The following is a 21,327-nucleotide window of genomic DNA, read 5'->3' on the forward strand; positions in this document are numbered from 1 at the left end:
ACACACACAACAACCCAGACATAAAAACAAATAGTTTGCCATAAAGTTTTTATTTTTCCATATAAAAATAACAATCTCATCAGTAACATCATTATATACATGTGTTCTTGCTTTTGATTTATTTTGTTCAAAAGGTTGAGGGCTTTCACTGAAAGCGAGATCTGTGTAACTGACTCTTGAGCTATCTAAAGGTTCATGTCACATTTCCTTAGGAAATTAGAATAGAGGTACTTTCTGCTTTGTTAACTTTTAACCCAGGGTCATATTCATTAGGGTCAAATCATAGATTATGTTTTAAAAAAGGAAAACAGTAAGATTTATTTTTGGATGAGTTTGGGTTGTCACTCCCTGGTTCAGTCCATGTTTGCTGCCTAATGAACGTGACCCAGAAGTTGGACTGGAGCCAAATTACACTCTCTCCAATAAATAAGCTACAATCGAAAGCTGAGCTCACGGAGATCACAACACTACATTACATTTGGTCAACATACAAAATCAACAATGACACAATACATTTTTGATTTGTCCGAAAGAAATAAATGTCTATGTTTTCATTGACATTGGCAAAAACAAGAAATGTTATCTGACAACTCAGATGTTACAATCACCTGTACTGTAAGTGCAGATTCTTCATTCACTAAGATTTGGAATCAATCACACTTTCTGAGATGCTTTTTGAAAGCACAGAGAAACCCTGTTTGACTTTAGAGAAAGTGCTTTGAAACTAGGAAAGGGGTGAGCTAACTCTTTTGGCTTTATAAGAATTTGAAATTCAACAGAGCGGGGCACAATAAAATAAAATAAAATCCATGTTTTTTTTATTGATTTGCGGGCCATGCATATACTCAACACTGCCACAGGCTGGATTCAATCTGATCACCTTATTTTTCCCACCCGGAAAACCAAACAATAAGGCGTCTATAAGACTGTAATACTGTATCAGTCCCTGTTCTCTGACTGTGACGTCTATAAGACTGTAATACTGTATCAGTCCCTGTTCTCCGACTGTGACGTCTATAAGACTGTAATACTGTATCAGTCCCTGTTCTCCGACTGTGACGTCTATAAGACTGTAATACTGTATCAGTCCCTGTTCTCCGACTGTGACGTCTATAAGACTGTAATACTGTATCAGTCCCTGTTCTCTGACTGTGACGTCTATAAGACTGTAATACTGTATCAGTCCCTGTTCTCTGACTGTGACGTCTATAAGACTGTAATACTGTATCAGTCCCTGTTCTCTGACTGTGACGTCTATAAGACTGTAATACTGTATCAGTCCCTGTTCTCTGACTGACGTCTAGAAGAGTGTAACTTTAGTACACCTGAGCATTGTGTAAAGATGTCAAATTAACGAAGTCCTTGTATGGATGTTTTATTTTTTGGGGTAAATCTCATATTCAGATATGCTTGTCTTTACCTTTCTTAGAGTTTGATAATTGGCTGAACAGTCATGGAGAGGCTGCCTTTGAAGCGTAGCATTCCCTGAACAATGACAGACATGCCATAGTACCAGAAGCAGAAAGTGACCTCACTATGCCCTGAGCTTTAAGCCTGGACACCTCTAAATGTCCCTTCGTAGAACTTACAGCGCATGGCGGGTCCGATTCACACATTTACTTGGATGGATTGTCAACAGAGACGTGAACGTAATGCTCTCCTGCCAGTGTTATTGCACTTCACAGGGAATTGGATTCATCTTCTCCGCACTGAATCAAGGGTGGGGTCTAGAATCATCCAGAACTTCCCCTGTTCAACACATCCAATCAGGTTGACAACCTAAGCTGTCCCAGGATCAGGTTAACCAATCACAGTGAGGTTTGGCAGTTATCTCCTCCCCCTACTCTGATTCAGCCGCCCGCTCTGACGTAGACAATCTGTCCCTTGGCGGAACTCAGACTGGCAGTGCCTGTCTTGAAAAATACAAGCCGGCGACCTGAAAACACAGTCAAAGAAATACAGTTAATGAATGTGAAAATGTTAGGGAAGAGAGCATGACAGCAGAGGGAGTGAAAGAGGAGGACAAAATTGAGTGTGGGGGAGGGGCAAGGGGAGGGTTAAAGGATGACCAGGAGTTAAGAGAAGGAATGTGAAAGGGCTGTGGGTCTAGACTGGTCTGGTTCAATAAAGATTAGTCATTGCTTCACTAATGTGCTCCCCTGAGACTGCACTCAAATGAAATGTGTCTGTGTGTGTGTCTCCCCATCTACTAGTGAGGAGTGGGAGAGTGATGAGAGATGTGAGATACTGAAGGCCCTGCATCTGTCGGAGCAGAGACATCAAACAAGCACACACACACAGACACACAGACACACACACAAAATTCCTAACCACTTCCTAACACTAAATCTAAACCTAAATATAACCCTTAACTTTAACTCCCAATCCTAATCCTAACCCCAACCTCAATGTAACCTTAATCATAAACGTAACCCCAAGCCTAAAATATACTTTTTCACTGACACTGTGTCAACTTTTTCTTATTAGCCTTGGGTCAATATACTAGTTCTATAGTATAATACACACACACACATACTGGCAACCACACCCATATACACCATACACTGTATTAGACGACCATATGGTCAGTTAAGTCTTACCTGTCCATGTGGTCTGATTGGTCAGGACAAAAGCTTGGCACTGGGCGTGGCTCTCGCACACATCAATAGCCTCCCGGATGCTGAAAACGGACAGCAGACAGCCGTCATGCTGATAGGACGGCCAGCAGCGATAGTTCTCTGCCAGGATAGAGGTGTCCATCACACTCTTATATTCTACAGACACCAAGGAGAGGGAACAGAGTTAGCAAGGAAGGTTGTGTGTGTGTGTGTGTGTGTCACCAGCTGGTGGAGATTGTACGCGTGTAATGAGGTAGCTCATTGTGTGAGCGTGGGGGCTCTGCTTTGTCTGTCTGTCAGGGGGCATGTGAGGCCCAAATGTTTTCTATGTTCTTGCCCTGCTCGACCCAGCCCCCAAACCAGCCCACCATCCATCCACACACACACACACACACACACTTCCCGTCTCCACGGCCACCCTCCCTCCACCCTGCTAACTGCCTGACAAGCATTGTAAAGGTCAGTCTCACTGACCCCACTACAATGCATTCCACCGTAGCCAAGACAACCTCGACCCAAGGCAGGGCGGCACACATAACTCAGGGATGACACAGAGAGAGAGGAGGGTGGGATGGAGGGAGACAGAGAGACAGGGGAGAGAGTAAGAGAGATATGAAGGGAGGAAGATGAGAGAAATGGAGAGGGAGACAACATAAAGAGAGAGAGTTGTGAATGGTTCAGGAATTAAAAGCACCATTCTAACGGCACTGGAACTGACTAGGAGTGGCTTTGAAGCATAACATTCTACTGAGATTGCTTTTAAATGTAATATGTGTGTAAGCAGTTATAATTTAACTGTTCATTTACCCTGGCAATGAAATAACACAACTTATATTACATTGAATTATAGAGGGAATGAAAACAAAAGCTTCAAATTGTTGTAACTAAATACAGGGTCAACTAAGGATCTTCTAATAAGTATTTTCGGTGAAATGTAATAAAACCAAAAATAACAACCTCGATACAGAAAAAATGAACAGTAAGGTCAATACAATTAAATGGTTTCCCTCGCCAAGGCCCATATCAAGCTAGCTCTGCTAGCCTAATGTTAATAGCTGGGCTTTGTAGAAGTTACAATAGGCTGTTTTGTGCACTTGGTTTTACGCTCAATAGAGCAAGTCATCTTGCTCAAGCGGAACAATAGTTCCATAGCTTTACAGTACAACCTCAGTACATTACTGATTAAGCCAGACATGGTTTGCCATGAAGAGGAAAATAATATTGGCCACCTGTGCGGAACATTCTTTATAATATGTTTTTAACAGTCCTTAATTTGATTAAAAGTTGGAATTCAAACAATCTGTACAGTACAGTTGAGTGTGCGCATAGCCCCATGGTCTGTTTTAGGGTCATCTGGGGTTGTGGTTGCTGTGTGGCTTGAATGGTGACTGGCAATTGTCATTCTCATGTTTGGTCAAATAAAACATGTATAATTTCTATTCTGTACTGGTAAGATACATTACTGACTATCATTACAATTAGTGGCCATTCTAATGCCAGTCTTTTATATGCTAATAGTTAGGTTTTCCTCTGTCTCGCCCCAAATACCTGTGATTACACTGTCGTCCTGTCGATGACAACCCACTACATGGTCCAGTCAGAGTTCTCTGTGTGTGTGTGTGTGTGTGTGTGTGCGCGCATGGATATGAGGTTGTGTGTGATGATAAGTATACAGTATGTGTATAGTGCTCCAAAATAAGTTCAGAAACCTTTAGGTTGTGTTTAACCAATTTGAAATAGCCTATATCTGCAGACGTCAGGATCTAGGCGTACTATGGCCAGTATGTTGAAGCTCCAGAGATCCGTGATAATGAGCCTGATGAGTTTCTAAAGCGTCCCGGCCCGTGAAACGCAAATCTTTCGGTCCATCTTTCTCTTCTGCTTCCCTCTCTGTCTGACTCTCTCTCTCTGTCTCTCTCAGTGTCACGCTTGGCTGGGCCAGGAGTAGACCTAGTGATTTACAGAGTGGTTTTAAACGCCTGTTTGAAGAGGAGGAAGAAAGATGGCCTTTAAATGGTGGGAGGGGGCCGGACAGTACGTCTTTGTAGACAACCTTTCAACGTTTCACTATGTGGAGGTACAGACACACACACACACACAAACACACTAACAAAAACACATTCACAGACGCACACACTGCGAACCCCCAACCATGCCCCCCCCAACCCACACACACACAAACACACACACACTTTGGTGTGGCATCAGACAGCCGTGCTTTGAGAGGCAGTAAATAAGTACAACTATTAGAGGCTTTATGACTGTAATGAATCATTTATGGAGCTCTCGCTTTCTTAAAAGCTCCAGGAAAGATATGACTGTTGGAGAGACAGGGGGATTTTCCTGTGGCATTTCAACAGGACAGGGAGACGAACCACAGTCAGTGAGTGACCCTGATGAACGGGGCGACTGAGGACAGAGTTAATCAGACCCTCATTTGGCCCTGGGGCTAAGAGTACTTGTCGGTCAACAACTGTCTCGCTCCAATGTACACTGCCAACAGAGCAAGGGAAAGACAGAGAAAAAATTGTCATTATATATCTAAGTAATTATATATTAGGAAAGGATTTATTTTATATTAGGAGAGGTGCTAAATAGGAAAGAATAGCAAAGATGGGACTGTGCGAGTGAGGTTTACAGTACCTCTCCCCCACCAATACTACTTGGTATTACCAGGCCTGCCAGTCTCCCCTTCCCCCAGTGACTTCACTGCTGTTACATAAAACCATAATCTTTTTAATCTCATTCCATTTGTCCGGAGTATATCTGATCTCACTCTTCAGGGCCCCCGTGGCATCTCCGCACACCACACTCCCATATACGGCCATCTTCCCAGGCCCTCCGGGTTCCAGCTCCAGGTATGAGAGGGTGGGTCTGAAGGAGGACAGTGTAGTCTGGGACTCAGAGTGCAGCGGAGGCAGACGGACAGTTATGTAACAGCGTGGTTAGTTCTGGACGAGCTGAGACCCAGCCCAGCGGATGCACTCCTGGCTGTCTTCAATTACAACAGACCCTTATCTTAGTACGGACTGTATGGGAATAGAAGAGGTTTGTGTGTGTGTGTGTTTGTGTTTGTGGGTGTGTGTGTGTGTGTGTGCGCATGTGCATGTTTACCTGCTTTGGGCATCTGTGTGTTGTTCTGTAGGTAAAATCCATTCCTGTACAGGTGTAAAACTTTCTCCAGCTGTAGCAGAGTCTCATCAATCCCCCATTTGAGCTCTCCTGAAAACAACAGGGGGCAAATCTTTCAGATGGCACGACGCAGCAGGCATTCTACGCATTCAAACGACGTCTGAAATAACAAAGGCACCTTCTCATGCCGACATTAAAGGGTGCCGGTGAACCAGATTTCTGGGAGGAACCAAACATGGGTGCAGTAGCCCAGACAAAAAAGGCCCGGGTCGGTTCAGTCTTTGAACATGGATCAAAGGACGTGGGGAGGTGTCTGTGTGTGTTGTCCACACTGCTTAGAGGTTGTTAAGATCTCCGTCTGACTGGCGGACTGGGGCTGATAGTATCACCTGATCCATCCCCCAACTATCACACACATACTCACCAACACTGACAGAAAGACACACACGTACGAATGCACACACACAAATTCTGATGTGTGCAGATTCTCTCACACACAAACACACACACACACACGCACACAGAGATACACACACACACACACACACACAACGCCCTCCCACACAGCCTTCCCGGCCTGTCGTGTCCCAGAAAAACAGATCTCAAACTCCCGGCTGCCTGACCGTCACCACGATGAGATACCGGATTGGGGCATTGGTGAAAGAGAGAGCAAGAGAAGAGGATGAAAGACAGCAAGTTTAGAGTGAGGGAGAGAGACAGAAATAGGGAATAGGGAGAGATCTGAAGAATAGACAGACAGGAAGCACAGGGAGGATATATGGGAATCCTCCACTGACAGAAAGACATGCATACCATAGTGCTGAGCCTGTTAAAGTATATTGATAGCTGGTTGCTTCATCCAACTGGACACAAACTGGTTGAATCAATGTAGTTTTGAAATCATTTCAACCAAAACATTCCAATGTCATGACATTGAGTGCATTCAGGAAACTGATTCGATTTGCAAAATGTCTTCAACGGACAGGAATTTGTGGATTTTAGTTTGTTTTTCACAGAAGTGTTTATCTAAATCCAATTTGAGTTTGCGGATTCACCATGAATTCAAATCACCAGACAGCTCAATGAAATGACTACATGAGGTCTGTGGCGAGTGGTCTCTCACCTGTAGAGTTGACTATCTTGTCCAGTAGGGGGCGTAGAGTGGGCGGGGCACTGTGAGGCAGCAGGTACGTGAAGAAGAACCTGGAAATCCACATCACATCAGGAGTTTTAAACACCATGACAAGGAGTCTTGAATTCAGAACTACAACTCCCATCATAATAATTGACATATATTCAGTGTAGAATGGTATACGTTCAAACAGGAGCACAAGGTTATTGTCATGGCTGGAACACAATTAACCAAAATCTTCCTCCAATTTCTCCCTCCCTCCAGCCACCATTGAACTGAGGAGATTTTCCTGAATGGGTGTTAATATGGCAGAGGTCTTGCTCCACACCTGTATGCATTGTAAAGGTTGCGCTTCTCATTGATGCCTAGGCAGCGCCCTCTACTGCAGGGGAGGGAGAAGTTGCGAGCCGGAAACTCCATGGCGCAGTCAGTGGGGATGGATGGTGAGCAAGGTGCCTCCTCCGTGCTGGCATCGTCCAGGTCGGTGACTTTGAGCTCCCCCTTAACCAAGACAAACTGGCGCGGCCTGAAGTCCAGCAGGGTGACCGAGCCCAGCGGGGAGCGGGCCAGGTAGTGGAGTAGACGGACCAGACTCAAACAGATCTATAGCAGAGAGACAGAGAAGAGAGAAAGAGACACAAAGATAGAGAGACAGAGAGAAAACAGACACAGATAGAGAGACAGAGATAGAGACACACAGAAGAAGAGAAACAGAAACAGAGTGAGAGAGAGACATGAAAAGAGACAGAAAGAGAGAGATAGAGAGGCATTATGTACATTGTTATATCATCCAAATAAAGTCATTTCAATTGGATTGAGAAAGAGAGATGAACCAGACTTTAACACCAGTTACATCACAGTGTTTCCAGGTCATCCAACACCTCATTTATGAAGGCACTATCTATGTACAGCAGTCTCTCCGAAATGAAAGACCACTGAGCGATGCTGTCGATTCCGTCATGACTTGTGACAACAGAGGACAATGAAAAGTGTCTTTGTTGGGGATTCAACAGGGTGCCATTAGATGTGGTGGAAGGCATCAGTGTATTCTATGACATGATAAGACACAGGGGAGATGAGTCTATCTCTGTTCTCTCCACTCCTTATCACACAAACCATTCTTAATACCTCCTCCCCCTCCTCCCCCTCCTCCTCCTTTCTCTCCAAATGTTCAGACTGGGCAGGTCGGTTTTCCTTTGAGTTGTTGTCTTTGGGGTTGACTGAGAGTAATCCTGATCCCCCATCCACCATGAACAGAAATCCCTGAGGACCACTTGCATGTGTGGGGGGGTACGTGTGTGTCTGGGGCGGGGGGGGGGGGTCTCTGACATTGTGTGCCTCCACAGGTCGAGGGCGAGGCTTGAGGGGAGCCAGAGGTCGAGTGAAGGGGGGACCTGCAGTCCATCCTATAAACCAAACATCTACGGTTCCAAGAACAGGGGGAGCGAGACAGAGGGAGAAAGGAGCGGAGGAGGAGCTGAACAGCTCGTATCTATTCAGAACAGACAAAAGCTGTTTTTAATGCACTGCGGATTAAGAGTGTGTAGGAGGGGTCTGACACTGAGCAGTAAGGCGTAAAATAGGGGGAGGAGCTTCTTAACATTGTAAAGACTGTAGTGCTACAAGCGGCCACTTGCAAATGCTACATCAATTTTGGAACTTTTTTTTATTTTACCTCTAATTATTCAGAGCTGAGACATGTAGGTCTGTGTTACAGTATTGTTACAGCACTAAAAACAACATATTAAATATTTCTTGACCCTCACTTTAAATTCTGTGTCATATCGCACATTTCAATTTGTTTCCCTCCCTGTACGTTTTTCTTTTATATTGATTGATTTCTGAACACTTCAAAAAATTGAACACACGATTTTGTAATTTGCCACAGTATTCCTTAATTTGACTAGAGTATTCCTTAAATTGACCCATAGAAAAAAAGTAGCTTGGACTGAAAGCTGACTGACATACAGCTGGGTGGGTGTGGTTAGTGAGGAGGGAGGAGTTATATGGGATATGGGTGTGTCTGTCTCACTGACAGCAGCTGCAGGCCAGGTCCATCAAAACCTTCGTCAATGGACAGAGGAAATGGCTACAGACTTAAATGGAGCATTTGAAATTCAGTGGGTTTACAGCAAGCCTCCCTAGAGTCTATTAATGGCTCATATGAATTGCAAATGTACTGAGAGAAAGCATATTTTGCTTTCACTCGGCCCCTCACATTTCAAAGGAAGAATCTTGGGTGACAAGGTAGAAATGGAGACCCGACACTTATGTTGTGGGAAAACTAAGAAACCACCAAAAACATAGCCCGCTGATCGGAATCTCCAATCTGGTAATACACCTGTCAAATGTTATAATTATTGTAGGAACAGGAAATTTGAAATAATAAACAAATAGTTACTCAAGAGCAAGGCATTGTTTTTTTTAACTCAATAGTTTTTTCCAAAGATAGACCCTCTGTTTTCACTGCGTCTTAAAGCCACAGAGTACACGCAAAGACATTTTCAGAGCCATTTGGAGAAAAGCTTCAGATTTTATGAGCAAATTAAAGTTATTTAAATACTGTTTCTATCGTACTTACTAAAAATGAACAAGTAGGAAGAAATCTTTAAACACAGGTACTTTATGATCGCTGGTTAAAAGGGGGAATGTATTTCATCTATGTACTGGGTATTGTTCTCTACTGAAGTACTCAAGCTTAGGAACTCTACTGGCTATCACTCAAGGGCCAGGAAAGTTACCTTAGTCAATTTATTTACCAGAAGGCTGATGTATTTGATGGGGCTAGCTACACTGTAAAGCTCAGTGAGGGAAGGAGCATTGACCTTGATTTATGACTCTTCATGATGAATACAGTGTTGATTATGGGATGAAACAAATTATGCTTTAGCAGGTCATGTAACGGCTTTGTGATGACATGTAGATGGGTGTAGTCTGCGCTGTAAAAAATGACAGCGACGACACATCACTGAGCTGTGGATGTGCTGAGCTGTGGATGTGCGGAGCTGTGGAAGTGCTGAGCTGTGGATGTGCTGAGCTGTGGATGTGCTGAGCTGTGGATGTGATGAGCTGTGGATGCGTCAACGGCTGCACTGGGATGTCTTCAACTAAATGGTTTGAAAAGGATTTAACGTTATGAAACTTTAAGGGAACCCAAAAGCCTGTCAGAGCTATTAAAATGTTCCCACTTTATCTTTTATGATCCATTAGCGCTAAAAGAACGATTTGAAATTTGGCAACAATATCAACTGTGCACTCCGATCTTATATTCTTCAACTTGTAACGCAGTGAATCTCCTCCAGTCTTGCTAGTCAGGAAAGTAAGAGAGGGAAGAGAGAAAATAAGGCAAAAAGAGAGAGATGAGAAAAAAAGAGAGAGAAAAGAAGAGAGGGACATAGGGAGGGGGAAAGAGGGAGAGAAAAGACAGGGAGAGAGAAGAGAGAGGACTGAGTAGAAGGAAGAGGGGGATGAGAGAGAGAAAGAATGGACAGAGGGGTTCAGAGCACACGCTGCTTATTTCATGGTCCAGAGCTCTTTCATCGTCTGAAGGCAGCTGGGTGGACCCTCCCCCGGCCACAGGAAGCCATAGGAAGTCATTAGAGTGTGGAACTGTGGCGATAGGGATCGGCAGCCTCGGCCGAGTGGTCTCAGCGGCCCAGCGGCACACCAGGTTGGGGCTAGCCATGTAGGGAGGAAACTGGGCAGGGGAAGGGCTCCGGCTGTGGAAATCCCCCCGCTATACCAGTAATGTTCCTTTAAACCAGGTCAAGCAAGCCCATGCAACAGCCAATTGGCTACACACTCATACACAGCCCGTGACGGGTGGGTCACAGGGGGCTCAGAAAGGCCTGGGTTTCAAGTCATGTGATCCACCTTTGGTCCCTCAGCGACCCCAACCGGCACTAAGCCCTTGGGCACTATTCAGACGTGTTATCTGAAAATCACGCCGGAGTCCGCGTTCAGGGAAAGACGCGCACGTTTGTGAGGGTGTGTTAGTCGTCTGCTTAGGACTCACCCTGAAGCGTTCCTCCCAGGATGTCTGCAATAGCTGGATCATCTCCAGAGGGCTGCCTAGCTCTGTGATGGCTGTCACCGTGTCCTGGATGTCATTGCTGTCCTGGTAACAGTAACCATACAACTGGAGGGGTACAGACAGAAACACTCTTAGTTTATCTACAAACATACACACACACACACACAAACACACAAACACGATATATGGATTCTGAGCAGATAATGACAAACCGTCTTCAATCGGAAGTATTATTGTGTGTCGGTTGTAGGCATTTGTTCTGATATGAGAACGCAATGAGACGTGAGATGGCGTTGGCACTGATTTGTGCGTCTTTTGGTCGATTGCAGTAGTTTACTCTAGATTGCCATGGAGACAGGCTCTGGGAGAATTTGGCTCCATGCTTGCAGAAACATTTGCGTAAGATCATTTGTGCCAGAAGAACCAGTTAAAATTAGAGGGCATGAAATTCAATCTGAAAGCATAACAAACCATCTGGCTGTCAACCTTAACCACCAGAAAACCAAATCACAGGAACACACTGACTACACTGAACAGGGAAGGTGGCACTGGTTGTTATGTTTGGACCATGACAGTGAAAATAGGAGAAAGTGCTGTAAAGTGGAGAATTTATCAACAGAACTATGATGACATTTAATGTATAGATTCGCGTAGTCCAACTAATGGATGTTTTGGGTGCTTCTGAGAAGAGTGACCCATAGACATTTCCTGCAGTGGTGTATGTTGGGAAATGTGAGGTGCCCAGCAGATGCCAACCCCGTGGGAGGAGATGTGGGCAAGGCTGGCAGAGTGCCCCCATCGCCCCACCCTTGGGTACTGCATGGGAGACACATGGAGAAGACTGCACTTATAAAGCTTTATTTAGGCTTCAAGGATACGTCCTCCTTTCGTTACTCTTCTTTTGTGGTAGGAATGCACTTTGAAACGTAGTTCAACTGAATAGTTAAGTGTTGCATTTAAGGATGCACCGATGTCGGCCAGCAAAATGTGTTGGACGATTTCAGGAGGACATTATATAACTATATTGGCAGATTGCTTCAAAATGCCTGATTGCTTCCTCTTTTGTCTGTATAGGTGTTCAATCTGCTCCAGTATTATTAATTTTTGTTTGAATCGTGTCTCCTATTGTTTTATTATTATTGTTTATTAGCCGCTGCAGTTTTGTTAATAGACTTTAAATGATAACAGTCTAATTACTTAATGCATTTATATCCAGACATCCAGACAATGTACAATTACATAAAGATTATTAATTATTTTATTAACATGTAATTCATACATTTGATGCATTGTGCATGTTATTCAAATATAGAAATAAATCCCTTATTCATTTAATTTGATTATCAGAAACAACATTTGCATTTATTTTATTCCAGGGTACACAGGTACAAAACATTGTAACTGGCATCACCGATTGTGATATATGAACATTGTCTATTGGTATCTGTAAACTTTTTTTTTACTGGCGCATCCCTGGTTGTCGTGTATTGGTCTCTCTTTTTCAACATGGTTGAGTATGTCAATCCTGTGTTTTTAAAATAAAAAAAACATGTTTTACATCTGAAGGAAAATATAGTCTTCTGAATATAGTTTAATATCGAACAATGTAACTGTATTTTTGAAGATAGTGGACATAACTTTTTCAGCCTCTTAAGCTTAGTTTTCATTCAATCTGCACCAAAAATCTGATGGTTTTTGTCCAAAGTATTTTTTTTTCAATATTCACACACTTTAACACAGCCTCAAAGCATGTTACTTTCTCATTCTGACAGTCTGGATGGACAGTCATTCCATCCATAACTCTGTATATGAATTTCAGAGGGGCTCCACTTCTCCAGCCCCATCCCTCAGCTTTTTAAAGAATGTGATAAGATAATAGTTTGTTATTGTTTCAGATGCTGGTTCCTGCCTTCAATGAACAGTAATGACTCTTATCAAACCATGCCATCTACAGATAGCGTGCCACTGAATCAGCAGAATCACAGTTGAGCCCCGAACTCCCCCGCCATCTGCCCCATCGACGGGCCTGTGTGGGGAAACAGAAAGTGGCACACAGTGAAAAGGCTGACAAGCTGTGGTGAGGTAACTGCTAAAAGCCAGGTACGTTTGGAACCAACCCCGGTAGACCAATCCCCAGGTACATTAGGAACCCACCCCGGTAGACCAATCCCCTGGTACGTTACGAACCCACCCCATTAGACCAATTGCCTGGTACCATAGGAACCCAGCCCGGTAGAACAATCCCCTGGTACATTAGGAACCCACCCCGGTAGACCAATCCCCTGGTACATTACGAACCCACCCCGTTTGACCAATTGCCTGGTACATTAGGAACCCACCCCGGTAAACCAATCACCTGGTACATTAGGAACCCACCCCGGTAGACCAATCACCTGGTACATTAGGAACCCACCCCGGTAGACCAATCACCTGGTACATTAGGAACCCACCCCGGTAGACCAATCCCCTGGTACATTACGAACCCACCCCGTTTGACCAATTGCCTGGTACATTAGGAACCCACCCCGGTAAACCAATCACCTGGTACATTAGGAACCCACCCCGGTAGACCAATCACCTGGTACATTAGGAACCCACCCCGGTAGACCAATCACCTGGTACATTGGGAACCCACCCCGGTAGACCAATCACCTGGTACAATAGGAAACCACCCTGGTAGACCAATCACCTGGTACTTTAGGAACCCACCCCGGTAGACCAACCCCCAGGTACATTACAAACCAAGTCCAGTAGACCAATCCCCTGGTACATTAGGAACCCACCCTGGTAGACCAATCCCCAGGTACATTAGGAACCCACCCTGGTAGACCAATCCCCAGGTACATTAGGAACCCACCCTGGTAGACCAATCCCCAGGGACATTAGGAACCCAGCCCGGTAGACCAATCCCAAGGGTACATTAGGAACCCACCCCGGTAGACCACTCCCCTGGTAGTTCTCCCCTTTACTGGCCAGAGGCAGGAATGAGTCACCATGGCACGGCCTAATGAGGAACAGAGAGCGGACCCGGGGACCAGAAACATTAAGAAACATGGGCCAAAACCTGTGGTGAGCCGCAATGGCCAGTCGCCTGGACACACAGGAAGTGAGTGGAACAAACTGCGATTTTTAGAATGAACCCAAGAAATCCCCCAAGCTGTCATTTCCAGGCTGGTGATACCGAGTTGGGTGGGACCAGGGAAAAGAGGTTGGGAGGTCCAAGCCTGAACAAGCGACAGCCGATTTGTCAGTAGTGGCGAATTTGGGCAATGTTTATTTCAGGAAATGCCTACTCCGTGCGGTGCAAATGTTCAACAACACAACAAGCTCTGCGCTCCTAAACAACGACATTCCATGAAACCGTGGCCCAGACAGGTTAATAATAGAGTCGAAGAGTCCATGAATGCTCTTCTCGATGTGGGCCAGTGTATCGGTCAGAATAAAACTGGCCCAGAAACCAAGAGGTCTTGCTGCAGGAAAGGTTGCCTCACACATGAAGCAGATGAAATGGTGGCCAACGCGCCAACACGCCAGTGCTCCGCGAAAGCATTTCTGTGCGGGACATTTATTAATGTGTACACACAGTGTAAACTCAGTGGCCGCCGCTGTCCGGCTGGGCAGGCCGAGCTGGCCTTTACCCCAGTCACCACGCTCTCTTTAACGAGGGCCTCCTGGACCTCGATCAAACCATCCCCTGGGGCGGACATGTTTGTCCAGGGATGAAATGGCCAGCATCTGCCAGGGCCCAGAGCACACTGCCTCGCTTCTGTTGAACAAGGTCAGTGCAGGACTGAGTGTCAGTGGAACAAAAACACCTCTATCACCAGACCACATTCTCTCTGGATCTTAGCTATTGCCTGGGTGTGGTGAGTTAGCAACTTACTGTAAGCTTAGATGAGCTAGGCCCAATAAAAAAGTAGAGCTTTCCATTTTACTCCCAAATCAGGTAATAAGTAACATACTTTGGATTATTATTCATGGAGAATTGATCAAATCCATGTGTGAATTGCATCTGTGTACAGTATATGGGTTTAACTTAGAGCTCAGCTCCTGTGTGTACGCATGTCTTTGTGTGTGTATGTGTGTTTTCACGTCGGTATCAGTATGTAAGAGCGGGTTTTAGCTTGTGTCTGGTGTCTGGTGTGTGAGTTTGTGTGTGTGTGTGTGTGTGTGTTTGTGAATCGTTTGACGTTAACGATTGAATTTGTTAGCCTTGTATTAATCAGAGATTTGGACCCATTGCCAGTGGCAGAAAAACCTCTAATGTCATGTTCCTTTTCCATGTGAATTGATCCAGCAACATTAAAGGGATCTGAGACTTATAATGCATTAAATAGAGAGGATGAAATTGTTAAAACGGTATGATTGGTTGCATAAAGGGTTTAAAGGTTTTCAGTCTTTATGATTCCACACTGTTTATTACTCTCTTTCCCCTTTTATAATTTGCATGACTTCATAGAGTTGAAAACTGAGTTGGGAGCTGAGCGTGTGTGAAATTCTACGACTGCTAAGTAAGCAGTCTTTTGATGACTGCAAAATCGACCTTATATTTTCTGGGAGCAAGATTTGGCACCTTACATCTCAACCATACCGGGAGGGTTATGAAAACTAAAACAAGTTTGTTGAGTTGGATCTCTACTTGTGTTCTCCTGTCGCTCGGTAGAAAAATAAACTGAAAAATAATGTCAAACGGTGCGTGAAAAACGACGCACACAAGGCATTCCGTTGGAGTGATCTACTTCAGCACCCAGCAGTGAACTTCAACATTTAACGCATCAAAGGCCTTATTTGGGCTCACATCAATACCTGGCCTTCAGATTACCAACAGTACATGAGCTGTTCTCAGAGCGGGAAAAATGGGTACAGAGCTTTAACTAGGGTTCATAATGCAGTCTAAGGCTTGTAAATAACCTTTCTTTTAACCACCTATTTTGGCTGGATGTATAAGGTGTTGTTTATATGATGAGTAGAATAAATACAATAACTTTGAGTGGTTTTGATGACATGAAAACGTGTGGTATGAAGCACATATCGTCACACAAGACATAGTACACAATTTTTGGAGACACGACCTCGACAATGGCACTTTTACAAAGAGTCCCCTAAAATCACGAAAAGCGTCTATTATTCGAATAGTGATGCTCACTGGTCGTATGACTTACTACCACACACAAACTTCTCTTTATCCAATAAAAAAAAAAAGAAATACAATTTTGCCTTTCGTATAAATGTACTGTGTTTCACGTGGTGAGAGTCTGAGAGAGTCTGTGATCCCAGGGGAGGAGGCAGGTTGCAGCCGACCCAGGGCCTGACCCAGAGCCAGAGATGATAAGAAACAGGGCAGAGAGATGCAAGACAGTCAGAAAAGGCTTGGGACCGCATTTATTTTGTGTCTTACCCTCTTCTCCCCCAGCTTCCTTCCCGTGGAAGTCAGAGGTTAAAGTGTTAACCCCGGCTTAATTGCGACTCTGTCTTCGGCTAACCCCACCCCCCGACCCCTCCATCCCCCTCATCCTCCAGCTGACCTCAGGGCCCCCGTGGCCCCGGACACCCAGATTTAACATTAACACAACCCGGTTACTGATTCCCCGGCTAATGGAGGAGCTCTAGTGAGCAGGCCCTGCGGGAGAAACTGACAGAAGGACATGCTTGTGTAAATATCCCCATAAGACACAGCCGGGCAGTCTCAGCACCACTTCAGCAGACCAAATATCCCACCACTTCCAAATCATGTGTCTCCACCACACACACACGCCCTCAAGAACACGCACGTAGACGCTCACACAAGACGTCCCTTCCATCTCCTGTTCCCTCCTCCCTCACCCCTCCCCACAGCCGCTCAGCCTAGTCGGGACGCCCCTCCTGTTATCTCCCTCTCTGATCGGCTCAGATTCGTCTTGTTCACACTCGCTGTAACATGGACAAGGCCAGGCAAAGGTGGGCCCGGGCCCGTCGTGCGTGCCGGTGTGAAAACACATGTCCACAATCCAGCTTCACCCCTCCCCCCCCCACACCTTCCCAGAGGCATCCCCCCACCCATCCCGGACAACAAGCAGTGTCCGCCACCAAGGCTATCGAAACCATTAGGATAACAGTGATGGACTGCTTCTGTCTCTGCCGCCAGCCTCATGTTTGGTTGGTTCAGGGTGATTAGATTCGTTGGTGAGAGGAAGCCTTGACATGTGTCCCTGTGTTAATACTCAGGGGCTGGAGAGGCAGGAACCGACCAGACTGTGCCGTTGACCGCGTTCCTCAGACACAACCGGAGTTCATCACTCCAAAGGGATGTGTCTGAACAGAGCTGGACCTGAATTACACTTTTGATACAACAACATGCATTTATTTAATGAGTGCAACATTTTTAGTGAATTTGCTGCATTGATGTCAACAGGAGATTTAGATGAAAAAGACACTGTAATGCATAGGGAGTTCCAGTTTTGAACACGATGAACAAAATCTGGACCTAAGTCGGTAAAATAAAAACATTTGTTTTAGGAAGGGAGATATTTTTTTGATTCCTCCTTTACATGGCTAGTAGAGCATGTCGGTTGATTTGACCCAAGATGTAATTGGGGCCTTTTTCTTGCATGGTGCAAAACGTTTTGCCTGAAGCCTTATTCCATGCATTTTCCTCATGTATAAAGAGGAATGAAAAATACGTTATGTTTTTTCCTATGATTAAAGAGAGAAATTCCATCCCATTTCAAGTTTATGTTAACATTTTCAAAAACAATTCCAGTAATCCCTCAATGTGTCTTCCTTGCCAGAAAATAAATGTTGATGGTTTTTATGTTTGCCCGGAAATAAATCCTCTTGGTTATGACAACGATGAGAGAGTGGGATAGCCAAAGTGCACATTCAACTCACATTAAAGCTAGCGTTTGTGTGTGTGTGTGTGTGTGTGTGCGTCTGTGTGTGTGTGTATGCATTACAACGTAATGACAGAGAAGACTAAGTGGACACAGAGAATGTGTGTGGTACCCTCTGACCCTGATCCAGTCCTCACAACCCAGGACTGAGGTAGAACTGAATAATAATGTCCATCTGCAGTCAGAAAGTAAATGATGACATGGATTAAGAAGTGCAAACCCCCTGCCCGGTCTTTATCAAAAATATGTTCTCATCATTGAACAAAGCTATGAAAAAAAAAATTTTAAGATCTGTGGGTAAATACAAAGTAGCACAAAAAAACAGGGATGATTTTAAATATGAGATAAGTAGCTGATGACAGAGTAGTCCTAATTTCCGTAGTGTTGAATAAATGATCTCTGGTATAGTTAAGACTTAAATGGTAAAAAGATTTTGATAAAAGTTTCGATTGAGTTTATGTATGAAATATTCCAAATACTCTAGCTAAATCAAATGGAAATACACCCAATTCTTGCAACATGTAGAAGATTAATTATACATATGTAATTATAATTATATGTGTCTATAAAGGCCACTCATCCAAACACAAATTATGCAAATTATCCACGTGGTTTTATGTTTTAATGTCCTATTTTATATTAATAATAATAATAATTTTGCTTTATAATAGTGCACATGTTATAATGGTGTTCTATTTTGCTTGTATGAAATAAAAACGTAAGCAGCTAAGTCACCTCTAAATCTATACAAGGAAAATAACTAGATTATTGCCAAGATATTGCCTTTTATCCTCCTGGATCACACATGTATAACTTAAAAATGTCCTCCTTTCAGTGGGAAAACATAATGCTGATTGATATCGTTTCAAAAATATTAATGAAACGTGTTTATGCCAATACAATGTTCAACAGATATCTTCCAGTTTGGGTGTGCTTGGAAAATACTGAGCAATTCTGATCAAAAAATCCCAAAAGTATAATATTGTACAGAAATGTTTTTTTAGGGAGTGTAATTGATTATTTTATTGTATTTTAATGAAAAGTCTGTATACAATATATGGCTACTGACACTAGCCTATGTCTTTCTTTTAACATCCTATGAAACAGTTGACCAATCTTGAAAATATGCCACTTTTTTAATTGTTTAACCTTTTAAAACGTAACATAATGCATTACCTAATTAAAATGTGGTTATAATACCGAGTTAACACTTTGTTTTAGAACATCAAAACGTTTTCATTGTATTGATACTTCTCTATCTATACAGAAATCTATACAGAAAAGTAATTACGTCGTTTGGATTGCTGTTGCTTGGATTTTGTTATTGGGCCTGATGCAGAGCATATTAGTGTAAATTGCTGATTGAGGACTATGTTGTAGCCTAGAAATGCCACAGTTTCTCGAGGCCCTATTTTCTTCAAAAACAGTCGCGTAACAGTTGAAACATCAGATGAACATGCTTCAAATACAGGCTACAATAGTAGGCTCTTAGACATGGGTACATTTGTGGGTAAAGAAATATAGGTGAAATATAGGAATATATGTACAGGCAAAACTATTGATTAGGCCATTTAGCTTATGTCCGTCTGAATTGTAAAACCGTCCTTTTCGGCCGATATATTTGCTTGTGTGATGTCCTAACATCTTTAAACGGGCTGTTAAAATAAGCTAAATTAATTAAAATGCCTCTCAGCTTTACATAAACGTATGTTTTTCTCGGATAGCTTATCGTTAGGTCTTTCCACAGAACTTCCTCTAAATGTAAATAAAATTCGAACAAGCCTTGAGGCGTCTCGCCCGCTAGTGCGCAATACGGATCTAGTAAACCGCTAATCCTCTTTAAATCTATGGTAACAATGGGGCGATGGCGCTCGTTCAGCTGTGAGGTAGTAATCAGCCACTAAACGCACTACATATCTTGCAAATAGCACTGATATTAATAGACCAATCATGTAGTTATTTAATCTGAGTTATTTGGTTTCCACTGCTACACTGATCTAATTTCTCAAGGAAGCTCGTGGAAATGGAATACACACGAATGTTCCAAGTGTTCAACCAACGTGTCACTTTTGACACTCTGTGACTAGAGTTTCACACCTACAGTTATTCAGTCATTAGGGAAAGAATGATTAATAGTTTGGCTGTTGGTATACGACAAAATGGCTATTAACTGTAACGTTGATACTGCGTAAAAACAAGCGAAATGGGGTCATATATGAAGTCAAACTTGAATGATTTATGGGGCCACTGCTACGGTAGATATAATTAACTTGTAATTAAATGTATGGGTTTCATATGTAGGGTATAGGGCTATAGACAACGAAGACAATTATATATATTTTACATATGCGTGATGTAGGCAAATACCTTAATAAATAAACGTGCTAGTAATTTACAGAAGTAGGTTATAATAGACCGTATGCTCTATATATGGAAATCTATTCTTTTTTTGCTATCTTAGACTGATTACCTTGAGGATGTTGGGGTGTTGTAGCCTTTCCATCAGCGTCATTTCTTTCAATATTTTGAAGGACGCCAGTCTGTAGCAGTCTCCAGGTGAACTATATTTCTTCACGCAATTTTCCATATCGTGTCCCCCGAAATCCACTGATTTAAGAGCCACGGACAAGCTGCTGTTGAGAGCCGCCTTGTAGACAGCCTTTGTGTAGCCAGAGCCAAGATACTGAACATTGGTCACATTTGCTATGCTGCTGCAGCCGAGCATCGGGGTACCGTTAATGCTCTTCGAATTCATAGTGACATGTTTTTCAGATTTTGCGCGCATGAATGTCGAAGGTGAAAGTCGATTTTGAAAATGTGTCTGTCGGTTATCGGTTCGCTCAATTACTTTGATAGGGTCCCAATTGTTCCCTGGCTCTGAATCCATGAGCCTCCTTCTCTCTAGCGGGCGGACTAGATCTCCGGTGCCAGACCCATGCGCTTGACGCTGACGGTACCGCACAACTTCATCGAATCTCTCTCTCATCTGCAGCATTAGGTCCTGGTGATGGCTGCTTTCCGAGGACGGTTTACTATGTGACTTGGCTGCAGCTTCAGTCACTAACTCACCAACGCGAAGCTGTGAATCGCCAGTAACCCGCTGCTGTTTTTCGTGGTAATATCGATGCACTCTATTATCGTTATTCTGGTGGTGCTCAAACCCTGGTATATACAGCAAATTCATCAGTGTACCGAGAAAGAAGGAAAGGCAGAAGCCTGCCGCAACCACAATCTTTCTGCGCTTCATTGTAATCTGTTTTATTAATAGCATAAAATATCTTTGTCTTCGGCTCCAGCCCCCGCCTACCTCCGCAGCGGTGCCCGGAGTCCACGGTTCTATCGCGCGTGTCAGAAATTAATGGTATTCCGATGCCTCGAACGATGCCGAATGCGCTATGATCACGTCTTCATCTTGAATTATATGATTTATGCAACCACGGAGGTTTAAGATCCTCCCCATATAAGGTGAATCATGGTGATACTGAGACACTTGCCTTCACAGACTGCAAGCTCGCCACTTCTGTAGCCTTTGCGCGCATCAGG

At 43.8% G+C, this 21,327-nt stretch overlaps 1 protein-coding gene across 1 annotated transcript; it reads right to left on the reverse strand.

Moving 5' to 3' along the window:
* Positions 1-31: 31 nt before the first annotated feature.
* pkdcca (protein kinase domain containing, cytoplasmic a) lies at positions 32-21,307 on the reverse strand. The gene is made up of 7 exons (XM_010867588.5): positions 20,255-21,307; positions 10,898-11,020; positions 7,211-7,485; positions 6,874-6,953; positions 5,733-5,840; positions 2,601-2,774; positions 32-1,936 (listed from the first exon to the last, which is right to left on the reverse strand). Exons 1-7 carry the CDS (start codon positions 21,053-21,055, stop codon positions 1,851-1,853), a joined length of 1,647 nt encoding a protein of 548 aa, XP_010865890.1. The 5' UTR covers positions 21,056-21,307; the 3' UTR covers positions 32-1,850.
* Between the last annotated feature and the right edge of the window lie 20 nt (positions 21,308-21,327).

This window comes from Esox lucius, chromosome 6 (assembly GCF_011004845.1).
Source record: "Esox lucius isolate fEsoLuc1 chromosome 6, fEsoLuc1.pri, whole genome shotgun sequence".
Classification (NCBI taxonomy): Eukaryota; Metazoa; Chordata; class Actinopteri; order Esociformes; family Esocidae; genus Esox; species Esox lucius.

Bases quoted from the DNA above. Each gene is read 5' to 3' on its own strand.
- pkdcca (XM_010867588.5), bottom strand. From the start codon at position 21,055: ATGCTATTAATAAAACAGATTACAATGAAGCGCAGAAAGATTGTGGTT. The intron at 11,021-20,254 runs GTAATCAGTCTA...GTACCCCTCCAG, and splicing joins AACACCCCAACATCCTCAAG to TTGTATGGTTACTGTTACCA. The intron at 1,937-2,600 runs GTAAGACTTAAC...CTGTGTTTTCAG, and splicing joins CAATCAGACCACATGGACAG to GTCGCCGGCTTGTATTTTTC.